The following is a 14725-nucleotide window of genomic DNA, read 5'->3' as shown; positions in this document are numbered from 1 at the left end:
TGCCATAAGGGCCCAGCCAGCAGCATTTCTTGGGCAGCCTGGTTCCTGTTGACCATCTTGTTCTGTGAAGTTGTAAGGTTATGTGCTTTTGACTTCATATTAGCTGTGGCCTTTGTCAGCACGCTTCTGCTTCCATCATGGGATTGCTCCTTTTGGTTCAGACCCTATGCCAAGGATCGTGTTGATTATCACAATTTAAGGTGGTCTAGTTCTCAGCTCCAAATCGCTAACCTTCTGGAACTGTGTGCTTCCTTTTGTTTTACAGAGAAACGGGAAAATGTCATGCACGTGCTGCCCCTTCACGGAGGCCACCTGGGCTTTTTCGAGGGGTCTGTACTATTCCCAGAACCTCTTACCTGGATGGATAAGCTCGTGGTGCAGTATGCGAATGCCATCTGCCAGTGGGAGAAGACAAAGTCTCATTGCTCAGACACAGAGCAGGCGGTATCTGGCCAGGAGTAATTGACCCAAAGACTCTGGATCACTTCAGTATATCTCCCCCTTTGGGAACTCTTTGTTCCCTCACCTGCTGCTTCAGGTTTCCATTCTCCTTGATATCCTATGGCTGGGGTTTGATCACAATGTTTCCTTCTGAAGTGGAGTTAAAACAGAGGTTAATATCTGGTCAGAGGATCTTTGCTTATATAGTCACTTGGGTTTGTAATTTACTGCTCTGCTTGAAGAATTAGATTCTGACTGTGACTTGTTACAGGGTAATTGAGCTAAAGACAGTTTGTTTTGATATAACAGAAGTTTCAGATGCCAAAAGCCTTTCACCTGTTGGTCAAAAACTTGATCTGAAGCATTTGTTGAGGTGTAGATGACAAGGTAACTAACTTTTTCAGTCCCTGTGCTGGAAAAACCCTGTACCAAGCCATAGGCCAGTGAGTGGTTCAGTCCATGAGCCACTAAATAGTGGCTTGGAAAAACAGATGCTTGACTGTCAGTGGAGTTCTAATCTTACACCATCTTAAGGGAGTGGTTTACTTCCTGGCAGTGCAGTTACACAAGTCAATCACTTTGAAAATGCTTAACATTTCCATGCTTCAGGTATCTGGGCTGGGGTATCTTTACGCTGGGACTCCAGGTAAAGAAAAGCTGCGGGCTGATAATACCAGTTAATGTTTCTCTGTAACCATATTCTCACACCAAGACCAGACCAGTCACCTGGTCATATTTGCCTCTTTTTTAAATGTAGTCATGTTTTTAGTACTGGATTTCTTGTTTGACCCAGGGCTTTTTAAAATTGGCTCTGGCTTCCGAATGGAAACCAGTGATTAAGAATCTGCAGGATCTTTTTGTGAGCTCAGTATGTTTTAAGAATATTTCATAGTTATGTACTCTGTTAGGGATTAAATTGTAGGGTGGGGGGGAATATATCTAGATTTACTCCCCTTATGTCAGGGTAGATTATACCAAAATTCTCGTCCTTAATTTTCAAAACATTGAATGGTTTTCAGACACATGACTTGCCTTACAGTTGGTGTGAACTTGATGGGTCTAGCCCTGTGCAACTAAAATACCTTTGACTAACTACTTCTGTATCTGTGTAAATGCTGCAGGATTTTACTGGCTCCAGTAAGACATTGGGCTCCTCACGTGAATTCCTTTCTACATGCCCAGACATCCTCTTCTAGTTGTAATGTGCAAAGTGAAGTGCGAAAGCACCTTGCAGGAGCGATGCCTCAAGTGGCTGTTGTGGCCGAGGTGGTTATTAAGGGCTCTAGTCTATCCCCTGGTAGGAAAGTTGCCCCATGACAATCTGGAAACTGAATTTTTGTGGTCACAATCTTTTTTTTTTTCTATTTGCTCTGTCAATATTGTAGTCTCATTAATCCACCCTTGAGACTTCTTTGTCCCAGTGTCAGTGAAGTTCTTTTCCCGTCACACTTCCCGCATCCAATGAGCACTTTATTGCTTTAGCCTTGGTTTGTGTGCCAGGCACTTCAGTTTATAGTTGAAGGGTGAAACAAGCTGCAAGACTTCAGTGTGGTAATGCAGGGGAACAAGCCTTCTGGACTGCTCTGTCCCTGAACTTCATTCAGTAGGTTGCAGAGGTAGCTTTTTATTTTAATAAAGCAATAATTAACTATTGTAGCAAAGGTGCATTATCATATCAGGAAATTCCTTTCAGTTTGCCTTAGGCCAGATACCGCGGCCTGCTAGAATGAACTGTGGGTATCTGCACGTTGTCCTTGTTAGTAAATAAATCCAGGTTTCCTTTTGTTCCTCAAAGAAAGAGATGTGACCAAGTAAAGCTGTAGCAGTACTTGGCCGTGCTTGTGGCTGTTCCTTAAGAACTGTTTTAGGGCATCAGTTAGCAAGGATATTCTTAACTGATGGATATCTTGTCTTTGTGTTGTTGTTCTCTCATTCATACTGCATCTGTATATCACTAAAATCTGTCATACAAGACATTCAGAGTTTTGCTTAAGTAGCCGCTCATGCAATTTTTCCTGGATGTGATGTAAATGTATTCTCATTTCAACAGAATTGGAGTGTAAACAACATTTGTATGCATCAACTAGCCACAGTATGAATTTAGGTGTGTAGGGTATGCGTGTTTTTATCTCCAGTGGGTCACAACTTTAGATGTGTCTCAATTTTCATGGCATACTACATCTGTAGCTTCACAGGTCACGGCTGTCTGCCTTGAGGAAGCAGAGCTGCTCTTCTCATGGTCTTTTAAACGTGCTTCATGTCCTGCTTCAGTCCAGCTTTACTGTGCTGTGAGCGTCAACTCCAAACAGGTTTAGGGGAACAGAAGCTTCCCTTGGTAGTGATCCCACTGTTGAGGTGAGGAGCCCATCACACGACCCAACATGTAACTATGAAGGAAGGACAGTGTGCATCAAGCCTCCTTGGAGATCAAAATACCGTCCTTTCTCAGCTTTCCTCAAAAGCAGGGGCTCCCTGCCCAGCTCCCCACGTGGCTGAAGTTCTGCCTTCCTCCCAGGACCCCAAACTTGCAGAAACAGTTCAGCTGTTGGCTGCCCCAGGCAGGGAAGTTGGAAGTGAGACAATGGTGGTTGGCTGCTATCTGGAAAGTGAATGTTGAGGCAAAGCTGGCGTTTGCTTGCTTCTGAGTTGGGGCTGGGGAGCAAACTGCTTTTTGGCCAAGACATGCCAGAGTAAAGCTCCACTTCCAGAGGAACTGGGAAGGTTTTTATTGAAGAACTTTTCCTCCTTCCTTTTTGTAAGAACTGTTCTTGACAGACCGGGTTTTGAAACATTTCCTGTTTCTGAGGTATGAGGAAGTTACCTTCTCAAGCGTACCTTTATTTCAAACTGACTTTGCTATAGTAGATGGTCAATCAGTGACTTTTTAAAGCAAATCTCTCCTAAAAAAAAAAAAAAATGAGGTGAGCAGCTGGGCAGTTCTCAAAACAGCAGGAGCTTTGTCTAATCAAATAGGGATTTTGCTCTAATGTTTGAGGTTTTTCAAGGAATACTATATCTTCCTGCCCTATAACTCATGAGCCTTCCTATTTCAGAAGTGCCAATGCTATGGGCTTTCTGAAACTCAACTAGAGAAGTAATAGGAGTCTGTCCTGCTCCTTTGACCTGTTTTTGCACTTGCATCTACAGCTGTTTAAACCGCTTGTGGCTTGACCAACTAATTCTAGCCTGTTTGGGGTGGAAGAGCTTTGTCATAGCTTGGTTGTGCAAGGGTTCCAGAACCCGAGAGTCTCCTTACTAACCGTACTGTAGACAGAAGCAGTAAAAATCTGTTCTCCCCATCCCGCCCAATGTGCTGCTTTTAAAGCAACTCATGTTGTCAAACCTACAGCAGCAATTTAGAGATCTCAAGGAAGCAGGAGAGGAGGAAGTGAAGCTGCAGTGCATGTTATCTAGAGACCTTCAGAAAAGGAATCCTGTGTTAAATATTGCTGCTGACAGAGATTGGCAGCTGATACCTAGTGCCAGTACCACGAGCAGGAAGGGACTTTGTCCAGTCCTTACCTGAAATGCTTTTCTCTCCCAAAATAAGGTAATACTGGTTTTGTGATGTCGGCAGATGGTCTTCACATGCAACATGAATTTTTAGATTGTAGAGGTGGAGCAGTTTTTTCATCTCTTGCGAAGACACGTGAGGTGGTTGAAGTGTGTGCTTCTAGCCCATTACAGTACAGCCTGGTAGTGCAGTTCAGGACTATAGCATGATGAATCTGTCATGAGCTCTGTTTAGTTTCAAACTGGGATTAGAAAAGGCATTAGCAGAGCTCTTCATTTATTTTCATGTAGTATACACCCCTCTTCCTCATCACTGTATGTAAGAGTAACACTCAAACATAAACCCCAAGGACCCTCTCAATCAAATAGCAAGTTGCAGAACTGTTACTTTTTGGTGGTTAGGCTGGTCCAACCATCTTTGTCAGTGTCTGGAGACACCTGAAACTTGGAGGTGAGCAGCTGGGACTTGCTCTTATGGACCACAAGGAACTTGCAGCTTCCACGACACCAGATCTGCCAGCATGTTTAATGATCCCTTGGTTAGATTCTAAATTGAAGGTGTTTTCAAATGGGTCAACAGTTGCGCTGTAAAGACAGACACTAGAACTTCCCTGCAGTCTTTTCCTGACCGTTTTTCTGCAGTTCCTGTTTTACAAAGGTACAGGTTACAAAGACGGGGCATTAAGCAGAGGTGTTAAGAACTATTATCTCCAGTACTGAATTTAGCCAAGCTACCTGTGTGTCATCTGTCCTGGGTCTGTCACAAGTTCCTAGACCTCAGCCCTTTGACACGTGGTGCCTTGCCCTTTTTCTCCTCCTCCCTTGACATCAGCATATCTAGAGACTTCAGCAACAGCTCTGTCAGAGCTTTTGGGCTTTGCTTTTTAGTAAAGGATTTCTCATACACCAAGCAGTGAGACCCCTCTGGCAATGTACACTGTACAAGCGTGTGCTGACTTAAAGGACCTTTGTGGGCGGCCTACAACTAGATAGTCTATTTTAAGGCTTAAAATAGCAATGTGTATAAGCAGTGGATCACTTTTCAGCTCTGTTCCTCAAATTTGCCTCTAGCCATAGGGTTTGAGTCAGAGGGAAGGTTTGCTTAATATGTGACTTGTTACCTTATGATCCCCAAGTTCTTGTGTCTATTGACTCTTCAGCAACGTAGCTGGAGGTGAATTGTGTAAGGGGCTACATCTCAAACGAAAGAGCAGAGTGGTAACTTCAAGAATTAATTGCTGAATGGTTCAGTCACCTGGTTTGCTTCCAAGGTTTGTTTTTTTAGAAATATTATGCCTCTCCGGAGGTTATTGAAATTTTTCACAGCCTTTTTCAAAAAGACCAGAAAAGGCCCTGCCTAGTCTTGTGCTGTGTGTGTAAGTCATTTGTTGTGAAGAGCATTGTGTCAAGTCGTGCTCCACGTGTCCTTAGCCCTTTGACAGCTCTGTCAGTTGGGTAGATCCCAGAGCCACGGTGATTCAAAGCAGGGTCTCCTTCAGGGCTTCTAGTTCTAGGCAAAAAGCAAACAGCTCTTCTTGGTGTGAGGACTTCCTGAATTGTCTACCAGCTTAGAATGCCTCAGAGCTACCCAGACCTGAGGAGGGGGGTGCCTTGTACCTGCACCCTTTTATTGCTAGCAGTCTCTTACACCAGCCTGGACTTCTCTCAGCTGGTAGGGAAGCTCAGGCACAAGTGCCATCAGTGAGTCAAAGCAGCTGCCAGCTTTCCACACTGCGGTGGAAAGGTTTCTGGGACTATCCTGAACTATCGCATTTCAAACATCTGTTTTCTTGTATTTTTTTCTGGTTAATCAATGGACAAAAACACTGCAATCCAGGGCAGCATTTATCTGGTTGGATCTGCTGGTATTGAACAACCTTTTCCAAGTCTGTCTGCTAACACTCTCCAAAAGCTCCAGCCCTGCATCCCCTGTGGATAAAGACCATGTTTCTCCTTCTCACCCCATGGCCTTGCCTAAGGCAGGTGACTTTAATACCAGCAAGGAGCCTGATGCCATGAGTGGCTCAACAGAAGCCTTTTTGCTTTTGTCTGAATGACGAGCTTGCGTCGCCTGCCTGCAGTCATGCAAGAGCTTTGAATAGATGCAGAATTTCCTTGTGGTCTCTCTTTTATAGCTCTCCTGGGATGCTGACCCTTCTGTGGCTCCTGCCAACTGGGATATCTTTAAAAATAATAACAATAAAAAGTGTATTTCATGTAACCAAACACTACTGCTTAGCCCACGTCAGCAGCTTTCCAAAGGAACGTGTTTTCTCATTCTTGACAACTTGTCCCTGTTTCCCAATGACGAGAAATCCTTTCTGAGAAAGCGATAACCTCTTTGCAAGAGGGGCCCTTTCTCTGGAGATGCCAAGTTGAAGAGGTGTGTGGAGACCTGAGGAAGGCAGACCTGTGCCCTTCTCATGTTGTTGCTGCAGCTGTGTTAGAACAGGCCGAGTGACATCTAATGTTCTTGGTGAGCAGTGTGGTTCATTAAGGATATATTCTCAAATTGGCAAAATTATCCTCTGGAACAATCTCTAAATGCTGCCCTGAAAAAGCGTGTGTACCGAGATACCCTCCCTGCTGCCACGTTCTGAGTCAGATTCTCTGAAGCTGACAGCTGCAGGGGAGATGATTTGCAACTAGCAATGCAATTTTTCTATATCTGCTGATGTTTACCTTTAAAATTATATATAAATATATATTAAAGTGTCTTTGATTTTTCTTTAATTTTTGTTCTTCTGTGTCGTGTAAAATGGAAGTCATTGCACAACAAAATGTAATTTTGTTATCTTTGATTCAGTGGGATTTCTTTATTTAAAAATAAAGGACTTATTGAAGTCAGTGCTACGTGGAGTGCTGCGTCCAGTGTTATTGGGTGGGAAAGTCCAGCTGTTGTCTTGACAGATAAAGCAGCCCTACCTTCTTGCTTTGTCTGCAGCGAGGAAAGGATTGTCTGATGTGGGAATGTATTGGGCCAACAAGGTCATCCTCACCAAAATGCAGCTGGGTATCTGAACACCTTCCCTCAGTCACAGGATTTGGATTAGCTCAAGGAGGAACTGGAGGAATCCTTTGGCCCTAGCCCTTAAATGTGAATTTAGCGTTCGATGTTAAGGCTTCTGTTCATTAGTGGTCTAAAACACGGGTACCTCAGAGAAGGGCTGTCCATGTGTCCCTGTGGTGTACACGAGAGCAGGAGCTGCCTTGCTGCTCCCTCTCCTGTCTCCCAGACAGGAAAAACCCTTGTCAGTAATTCCCATGTCGTGAACTCTAGTCCTGCCTCTGGGTTTCTGACCACTTCTTGGCTCCTCTGGAGGTAAATGCAGGGGAGCTGATTGTTCCAGGAGGTGTGGCTGGCCACCTTCTTTGAGGGAGAAACCTCAAGCTTGCGCTCTTCTTTCCCTGCCTTGGGGAGAAGCTCTGCCACTCCTATATAAATATATAAATAAATGGGAGCATCTCAAATAATTGCCCTGGCTCGAGCAGTAGCTAAGCATGGTGCTGTCTAGCTGTCCCCGGAGCAAAGCCATGTGTGGTTTTCTTAGCGGCTGGTGGCTGTTTGTTCACAGGCTGGCGGCTCAGCCTGCCCCCAGACCGAGCCTGGGGAGCTAGCTGTGAGTTTCTCTTCTCCCTGCCTTCCCTTCCAGCACGTGTTGCAAGCACAAGCAATGCTCAAGCCTTTCCTAGTTCCTTTTTCTTTCCCCAAAGGAGGTGTGATTGCTTTGCGGCCCGAGCAAGCCGGGCTCTCGTGTTTTTCACTGGCCTGATGGCTGCAGTGGTTGTCGCGCGTGGCTTCCCTGGGGCTGCTCCGGCTGGTTGCTGGCCCTGCAGGGAGCTCAGCACAGCGAGGAGCAGGGCAAAGAGGCGCCTTTCAGTCGTCTTCGGGGCCCTCGCACAACGTTGGTGCGGCCTCAGGCCGGGGTTGCAGCGGTCCGTGGTGCTCAGTGAATCGGCAGCGCTGCTGAGGCTGGAGAAGAGGGATTTCACCCAGCCCTCTGCCCAGACAGGCCCCGTCCTCCCGGCGGCTTCGGAGCCAACGTCCTGTTTGGTTTGAGCCTGAGCCAGTGCCCTGATGAATGCAGCTCTTGTCAGCACCCTCCGGCTCTGGATGGGGCTCTGGTCCTCTGCTTTGCTAATGAAAGGCGCTGGTGTGTGGCTGCGGGGCTGGGGGCCGGGGAGGAGGGGGCACGCCGCACTACCAGGTTGGCAGAGGAGGAGGTAACCGTCAAGTCCTGGGCAGGGAACGGCCGCTTGCTCCTCTCCGAGCCCTGCTGCTCTCAGGGCTGGTGGCCACGTGAGAAGATGGGCTGGGAACAGGTACTTGATGGGCTCCTTGGATGAGCTTCTAGCTATAAACCAGAGCGCAGTGCGCGCAGTGCTCTCCCTGGGAGGGGGCTGCTTCCTCCTCCCCGTGCCATCACCTGCCCTCTGCTGACTTCAGACCAGCAGTGCTGCCACCCCTTGCTGGTCCTGAGCAGCTCTCGTGCCCTCCTCCTCCTCGGCTGCTCTTCCTGGGGCTTTTCTGATGTGAACGGCTTTGATCTGAGCTCCTTCTCAGATGCAGTGCTGGGAGAGGCGGCTGTGTTAAGGCTTTTAGGGGATTTGCGAGGGTAAGATCTGCTCATCTTTCGCTGTCCTGTGGTTAAAATTCATCTCCGACCCTCAGTGGCTGCTGTTCTTTCTCCCTGACTGCCTGACAGAGTGAGGATTAGGTAGTCAGCTCCATCTGGGCCTCTGCTAGGGTTCCTTGCATCTTTTAGGCTGTTTTCTCTGGCTAGAGCAGAGGACGGAACTGGGGGTCCTGGTCCAGTGGAAGGAGAACCCTGGTTTGGGATGCAGGGAGGATGGAGAAGGACGGTTCCTTGGCCTCTGTGCCAAGAGGCCTGTTCACATCAGGGCTGCCGCTCCACGCCTCCTAACGGAGCTGTGCAGCCAGTGCCTGTGCCCAAAAGCCTCCCCCTGTCCCTTGCCGTGTGCCGCGAGGGACCCAGGAGCTCTGCTGTTAAACACTTCTTTATTTCTCTGCGTACACGTTTCAGCCAGCCCCTGGCAGGGGCCTCCTGCTGCGACGGCCTCCGGCTGCGTTACCCGCGCTCTCCTGCCTGTCCCCCCTGCTTGTGCTGCTTCCCCTCCAGCCGATGCCACCCCCGGAGCTCCCCAGTGCCCCGCTGCAGGTGCGCAGGGCTGGCCGTGGAGCCCCTCTCCGGCTGCACTGCCCCGCAGAAGTAAAGGCTAAGGCTGAAGCAGAGCAAGGCACGTCCTGCCTGCATCCGAACCCCTGCAGTGTGCTTGGGGCAAAGGGGCAAAGGGACTTCTTCCTTGCTGTCACCACCCCCCTTCCCAGCATGGTCACTCCCCCATGCCCCCTTTTTTTTTTGCAGGAGCAGACTGGTGGCCAGCTTTCTCTGCTGGCTCCCAAGGAGAGGACCCTATTCCAGGAGGGACAGGGCTGCCAGGTCTGGGGATGGGGACAGACACGGGGCAATGCACCCGGAATGCCTCGTTCCGAGCAGTCACTCAACCAACGCTACAGGAAGGAGGTGGTTGGGGTTAGGGGACCACCTCTGAGCCTATGTTACGGGGGAAGGGGAGCAGACCCCGCCTTAGAGAGCCGTGTCTTCAGCTTCGATGCAGGGCCCAAAGAGCTTCTCTGCAGTTGCTTTGCCATCGTACTTGGGCAGGTTGCCACCGAAGTCTGCCGGCAGGATGTCAGCGTCGATCTCCTGGTAGAAGGACTCCAGCTCCTCGCCGTGCACAAAGACCTGGCAAGAGAGGAGCGACCCTCAGCAGAGAGCTGGTGACCCTACACGTGACAGAGGTGGCTGAGGGACACCAGCAGTGATGCGAGGGCTGCCCTCCTTCCTCATCGGCGCAACCACAGCCGTGCCTAGCTGGAGGCTTGCCCCTTCCCAGGGGAGCCAGCAGCAGCCCCTGGCTCCTCCGCCTCGTCCCTGTGTCCCCACAGGCTGGGCATGCAGAAGGCAACAGATTTCCCCGTCTGCTCAGCTTTACCCAGCCATTTCCGCCGGGTCCCCTTCCCGCACTCACCCTCTCCAGCAGTTTGCTTTTCAGGAACGGTTTGACCACGTTGTAGGTCGTGGTGAAGTACCAAGGCTGGTGGATGAAGTGCACGGCCTTGAAGCGTGCTGGGAAGGAGTCCTAGGATGCCGAACCCAAACAGGGCCAGTTACAGATCGTGCTGGCCACGTAGAGCCAGGAGAGGAGGTGGGCAGCAAGAGAAACCCCACACTGCCTCTGCGCCCCTTCCCCACCCTCCCGTTCTCCCTGCCGTGCTCCCTCTTTTGTTCTGACCCAGAGGTTCAGGCAGCCCAGTCCCGGGAGCAGCAGGGAAGCTGCAGAGCCTCCCAGATGGCTCACTGCTCCCATCCCACAAGAAAGACCGCATCTCTGCTGTCCTCTCGCCCTGGGCAGAGCCAAATGTCCTCGGCCTCTGCATCCGTCTTGCAGGATTAAGCCAATTAACGAGCAAGGGAAGGAGCATGTGATGGGGAACAGCCTCTCCACGATGGCAGTCCAACCCCCCTGCTAGCCCCGGGCACGTTCTCTTCCACCTCACCTGTAGCATGTCCACCATCTTCTTGAGCTCGGAAGGTTTGATCCCCGACGCCTGCTGCATGGTGAAGCCCTTGAAGTTTTCAATGATGCAGAACCCGTTGATCTGGGTCTCTTCGTTTTCCAGCAGCTTCTCCAAGATAACGCAGTAGGCACGAAGGATCTGGATGGGAGGAGTGACAGCAGGGCCTGCTGTTAGTGTGGCAGCAAGGTCTCACCTCCCTTAGACCCCAGGATGTTCCCTGGAGCGGTCCCTTGGAGCGTTAGGCTGGATCTGCTTAACTCCAGAACTTGTGATCACATGCCTGGAGGCTTCTTTGCCAAGAAGCCCTTTCCATGCTCTGTGCCTCCATTTCCTCCTTTGCCCTGCGGGTCCTGCTTTTCTAAAGCCCCCCGACTTAGCGGTGTGGTGCCCCCCTTCACCCCGTGAGTTATCTGGGCTGGGAGATGCACACCCTGTGCCCTGCAACCTGCAGCACCTCAGGAGAAAAGAAGGGGAGCTCCTTGGGATGGACCAGGATAAATTCAGAGTTTTACTTTAACCTGGACAGCCAGAGGGTGTGAGTGCCCACGTGTATCCGTGTGTCTAAGGGGTGCTCTGCTCAGACTGAGTGGAACAACCCCAAAAACAGGCCTGCTGACCTCGTCGAAGGTGATCTCCTCGTAGTCCCAGTTCTCGATGTTGAAGAGCATCACCACCCGGCCGTACTTGTCCCTGCTGGCCAGGATGCCGGGGTAGCCCGCCTCGATGGTGCTGCGCACAGCCTCGGGGGTCAGGTTGTCGAAGAGCTCGGGGTACTGCTGGCGGAAGTTCACGTAGCCTGCAGGGAGACAGAAGCTGCTTGCCCGTCCTCGGGAAGCCAGCAGAGCACGGGGTGAGCTCCCCGCCCCAGCTCCCCCCCCATGGCACCCCGCAGGCACGAAACATAGAAACGTGCCGGGAAAATGGGGGTGAACGAAACAGCCTGTCTGCGAGCCAGCGCTGATAATTACAACTCATTATCCACCCGGCAGACACAAAGGAGAGCAGAGCGGAGCCAGGCAGGACAAAGCCCATGGCCAACCCCGGGCTGCCTCCTTGCTCCCCGTCCGTCCCTGTGCGCCACCCCTGGTGTGGGGAGGGGGTGCCACAAGCCCCCCCTGCCCTGGAGTGGTCCCAGGGGTGCTGAGCCCACCAGGCACCACGCACAAAGCGCATCAGGATGCGTGCAGAGACCTCCAGCCTTGCCTTTTGCTGCTGATGCTCTCTCCAGTGCCCTGCCTGTCTGGGAAGGGGCAGAGGGGGATCAGGACACCCATCCCCGCCCAGCACCACAGCCCAGGGCCCCCACCTTTCAGCAGGTCGTAGGCCCTGTGGACGTCGAACTTGCGGGCGCGGATGAAGCGGAGGAAGAAGGAGTCGTCCTTGCCCTGCATCTTCTCGGCCACCGCCTTGCAGACGTCCTCGCCGCCGGCCCGCTCCTGCACCAGCTCCCGCAGCGCCCTCACCGCCGCCTCCCTCTGCTCCTCGGTCTCGTTCAGCTCGTCCTTTGCCTGGGGGGGGGCAGGGAAGGGCCCTCAGCATCCTCACAATGCCCTGGGGACCCTGAGCCACCCGCGGAGCCACCGGACCCAGCACCATCCCCGCTGCCTGAGCACCCCGGCGTGCATTTTGGCACAGAAAAGCAGCCGGACACGGTGCCGCTGGCTGCAGGTCCCTCCCTGCCTGTCCTGCCCAGCTCACAGCAGGTCCCTGGGGGGCTGTGCCTCACCTTCTGCAGGGTGTGCGGGGGGATCTGCTGGCACCTCCCAAAAACGGGGCCGTGGTCCTTGGTGGTGAGGCGCTCCAGCTTGGTGCGCAGGGCCTGCTCCTCCTCCGAGACGATGCGGAAGGTGCCCGTCTGGGGGCGAGGACAGGATGGGGGGCTGACGAATCCTCCGCTCACGGCCCCCCACCTCCCTGCCCGCCAGCCCCACGAGGCTGGGGACAGCCCCAGTGCTGTGCGGGTCCCTCTGGGCTGCGCCCCGGGGGACACGGAAGGGCGAGGGGTGCCGCAGCCCAGCGCTGCAGGGAGGGGCTGCTCAGAGCCCGGGGGTGGGCAGTACTCACAACAGCAGACATGTCTTCCTTTAGCCTTTATCAGCTGCAGGACACTGGAAGAGAGGAGGAGGAATTACCATGAGGATCCGAAGCCCCTGCAGCCCCCGGTGCCCCTGTCCCTCCTGCCCTGATCCCGCTGCACTGCGGTGGAGGTGGGTGCCTTGCGGGCACAGCACCCTCAGCTCCATCGCCCGCTGCCCGTGTCACTGCCTGGGGGAAGCTGAGAGTGTTTGAGAAACACCAGGGCTGTTTGCAAAAGCAGATTAAATACGTGGGTATTGGTCATCTGACACCTTCAGCGTGTTTTTTTTTCTGGGTCTGCATTTTTGTGGGGGGCTGTGGGCAGGAACACCCGTGGGTCATGGGGACCCACGGCCCCGTGAGCTCCTCCAGCACGGTGTCACCTCCGACCACAACCCGGGCAGTGCGGGGAGCAGCAGAGACTGCACACCAGCACGGCTGATGCGGGGCCAAGTGCTCCCAAAGACCTTGGTAGAGCAACATGCCCCAAGCAGCACACAAGGTGCGGGTCCTGCTGCCCTGTGGGTGCCAAGGGACATCGTGCTGCTCTGGGGAGTCCCTGCAGGATGGCCCAGCGCTGCCACGGCCCTGCTGAGCTGGTGGTTTGGGGATGTTTGCGGGAATGGGGTGTCCTCCTGCTCCCCAAACGCTCCCCTTGGCCCTTGGGCTCTTCCTGCACCGCTCCAAGGCTTGAGTCATTGAGGGCGATGCGGAACGACCTCAGGCAATGCTCCCACCTCCTCCTCTTAACACAGAGCTGCCTTCCCTGCCCACCCTGTTGCCTTTCATTCCTGGCACGCTGTCCCCACGATGTCTGACAGGCACCGGAGCCCCTGCAGCTCCAGAGCCCATCCCCAGCTGTGACACCAGACCCCAAGCCCCTCAGCATCTTCCCAGTGCAGCCCAGAGATGTCCCTGCCGGGCTGCAGAGCCCCGCTTGTCCCAACACCTCCCATGGGCTCCCCCACCAGCACCCCCTTTTTTGAGGCACGGAAAGCAACCCCAGCCCCGGAGGTGCCAGGCCGAGGAGGGCTGGGCTACGGGGCCTGATGCAAAGTATTTCAGATGCAAAATGTCCCCCATACTCACCAGGGACAGGGAAAACCGAATCGCCTGCAGAAGGTCGCTGCACGAGGCTGGGAGTGCCGGAGTGGAGCCGGGCAGCTGGGCAGCAAGGCCGGAGTGGAGCAGCAAGAAAGCCAGGCGAAAGCTTTGTAGAGTCACCGGGTTGGGATTAGGCCGTCACAAGGCATCAACTCGCTGCAGCTTTATAATTAAGTCCGTGCAAACCAGGCAGGAAACCCCATTAAAACCTTACAAAAGGCAGATGAGGAGAGGGAAAGACGGAGCAGGAGGGCTGCAGGCCGGGTGCACGAAGGGGCGGGATGCTGGGCCCGATTAACGAAGTATAAAAGCTTCTCATTGTGTAACTCCCTCATTAGCGTGGGGCCGGGGGTGGGCAGCGTGCCACCCCCCGCCTCTGCCCCCAGCTCTGCAAGCGCCTGGAGAGAGCACGGGGTGAATTCGGCAGGGGTGCTTGTGGGGCAGGTGCGGATGCACCCATATCCTTTCCTTCTCCGCCGCCACCTCCCTGCAAAGCCGTGTTTATTTTATTTTAAAATAAAAATATGTGGGCAAACAGTGTCCTCAAATGGTGGCTGGTCCTGCGCGGTGTGCCCGGGATGCGGTGAGGAGACAGCCCCAGCATGACGGCTCACTGGTGGCATCCCGCACAAGGAGGGGACAGCCAGGGGACAGGGATCACGGGTGATCCCGGTGATCCCGGTGCTTGGCTGCTTTCAGAACTCAAGGGCAGCCCCCCCTGGGTCGATGCTGCACACACCGAGCTGGGCAGAGCCAGGGGGACGATTCGGGGACAGCGACACGAGGCTTTCTGGGGTGTCCACATCACCTTGTGCCCGGGCTGCTGGGCGCTGGGGAGCTCTTCCAGCCTTAGCTCTCCCTTCGGCCAGGCTTTTGGGGTCAGGATGAGGACAGTGCCATGCACGGCTGCTTTTTGCAGCCCCGTGGCTCCTCCAGCCGCTGCCTGGCGTCGCGGGGAGGGAAGACAGGAGCCCATTGAGAGCCCGG

The 14725-nt window shown here is 53.1% G+C and overlaps 2 protein-coding genes across 8 annotated transcripts in view; one reads left to right on the top strand and one right to left on the bottom strand.

Annotated features, from left to right (window-relative positions):
- The window catches only part of ABHD2 (abhydrolase domain containing 2, acylglycerol lipase), a 40000-nt gene extending 33199 nt beyond the window's left edge, over nucleotides 1-6801 (top strand). For all 6 annotated transcript variants that reach the window (XM_040570500.1, XM_040570503.1, XM_040570502.1 and 3 more), the window contains one exon: nucleotides 266-6801. In XM_040570500.1, coding sequence (XP_040426434.1) covers nucleotides 266-462 — 197 coding nt within the window. In that variant the 3' untranslated portion in view covers nucleotides 463-6801. The remainder of the gene's footprint in view (nucleotides 1-265) is intronic.
- Nucleotides 6802-8955: 2154 nt separating this feature from the next.
- RLBP1 (retinaldehyde binding protein 1) lies at nucleotides 8956-14159 on the bottom strand. 2 transcript variants are annotated; one of them, XM_040570507.1, is made up of 8 exons: nucleotides 13724-14152; nucleotides 12623-12666; nucleotides 12285-12413; nucleotides 11865-12066; nucleotides 11176-11354; nucleotides 10538-10696; nucleotides 10009-10119; nucleotides 8956-9722 (listed from the first exon to the last, which is right to left on the bottom strand). In XM_040570507.1, the coding sequence occupies exons 2-8, from the start codon at nucleotides 12632-12634 to the stop codon at nucleotides 9564-9566; spliced, it is 951 nt and encodes a 316-aa protein (XP_040426441.1). In that variant the 5' UTR covers nucleotides 12635-12666; nucleotides 13724-14152; the 3' UTR covers nucleotides 8956-9563. The 2 variants fall into 2 exon arrangements, with proteins under 2 accessions (XP_040426441.1, XP_040426440.1); XM_040570506.1 differs by lacking the exon at nucleotides 8956-9722 and having other exon boundaries at nucleotides 10036-10696; nucleotides 13724-14159.
- Nucleotides 14160-14725: the final 566 nt, after the last annotated feature.

This window comes from Cygnus olor, chromosome 11 (genome assembly GCF_009769625.2).
Source record: "Cygnus olor isolate bCygOlo1 chromosome 11, bCygOlo1.pri.v2, whole genome shotgun sequence".
NCBI lineage: Eukaryota > Metazoa > Chordata > Aves > Anseriformes > Anatidae > Cygnus > Cygnus olor.
The sequence above is the reverse complement of the archived record's forward strand: the minus strand, read 5'-3'. Positions and strand labels throughout refer to the sequence as shown.

What these genes read in the sequence shown, in the direction of transcription:
- RLBP1 (XM_040570506.1), bottom strand. An exon ending in GGCCTACGACCTGCTGAAAG is followed by an intron (nt 11,355 to 11,864) that starts GTGGGGGCCCTG and finishes GTCTCCCTGCAG; the next exon opens with GCTACGTGAACTTCCGCCAG. An exon ending in AGGAGATCACCTTCGACGAG is followed by an intron (nt 10,697 to 11,175) that starts GTCAGCAGGCCT and finishes CCTCCCATCCAG; the next exon opens with ATCCTTCGTGCCTACTGCGT.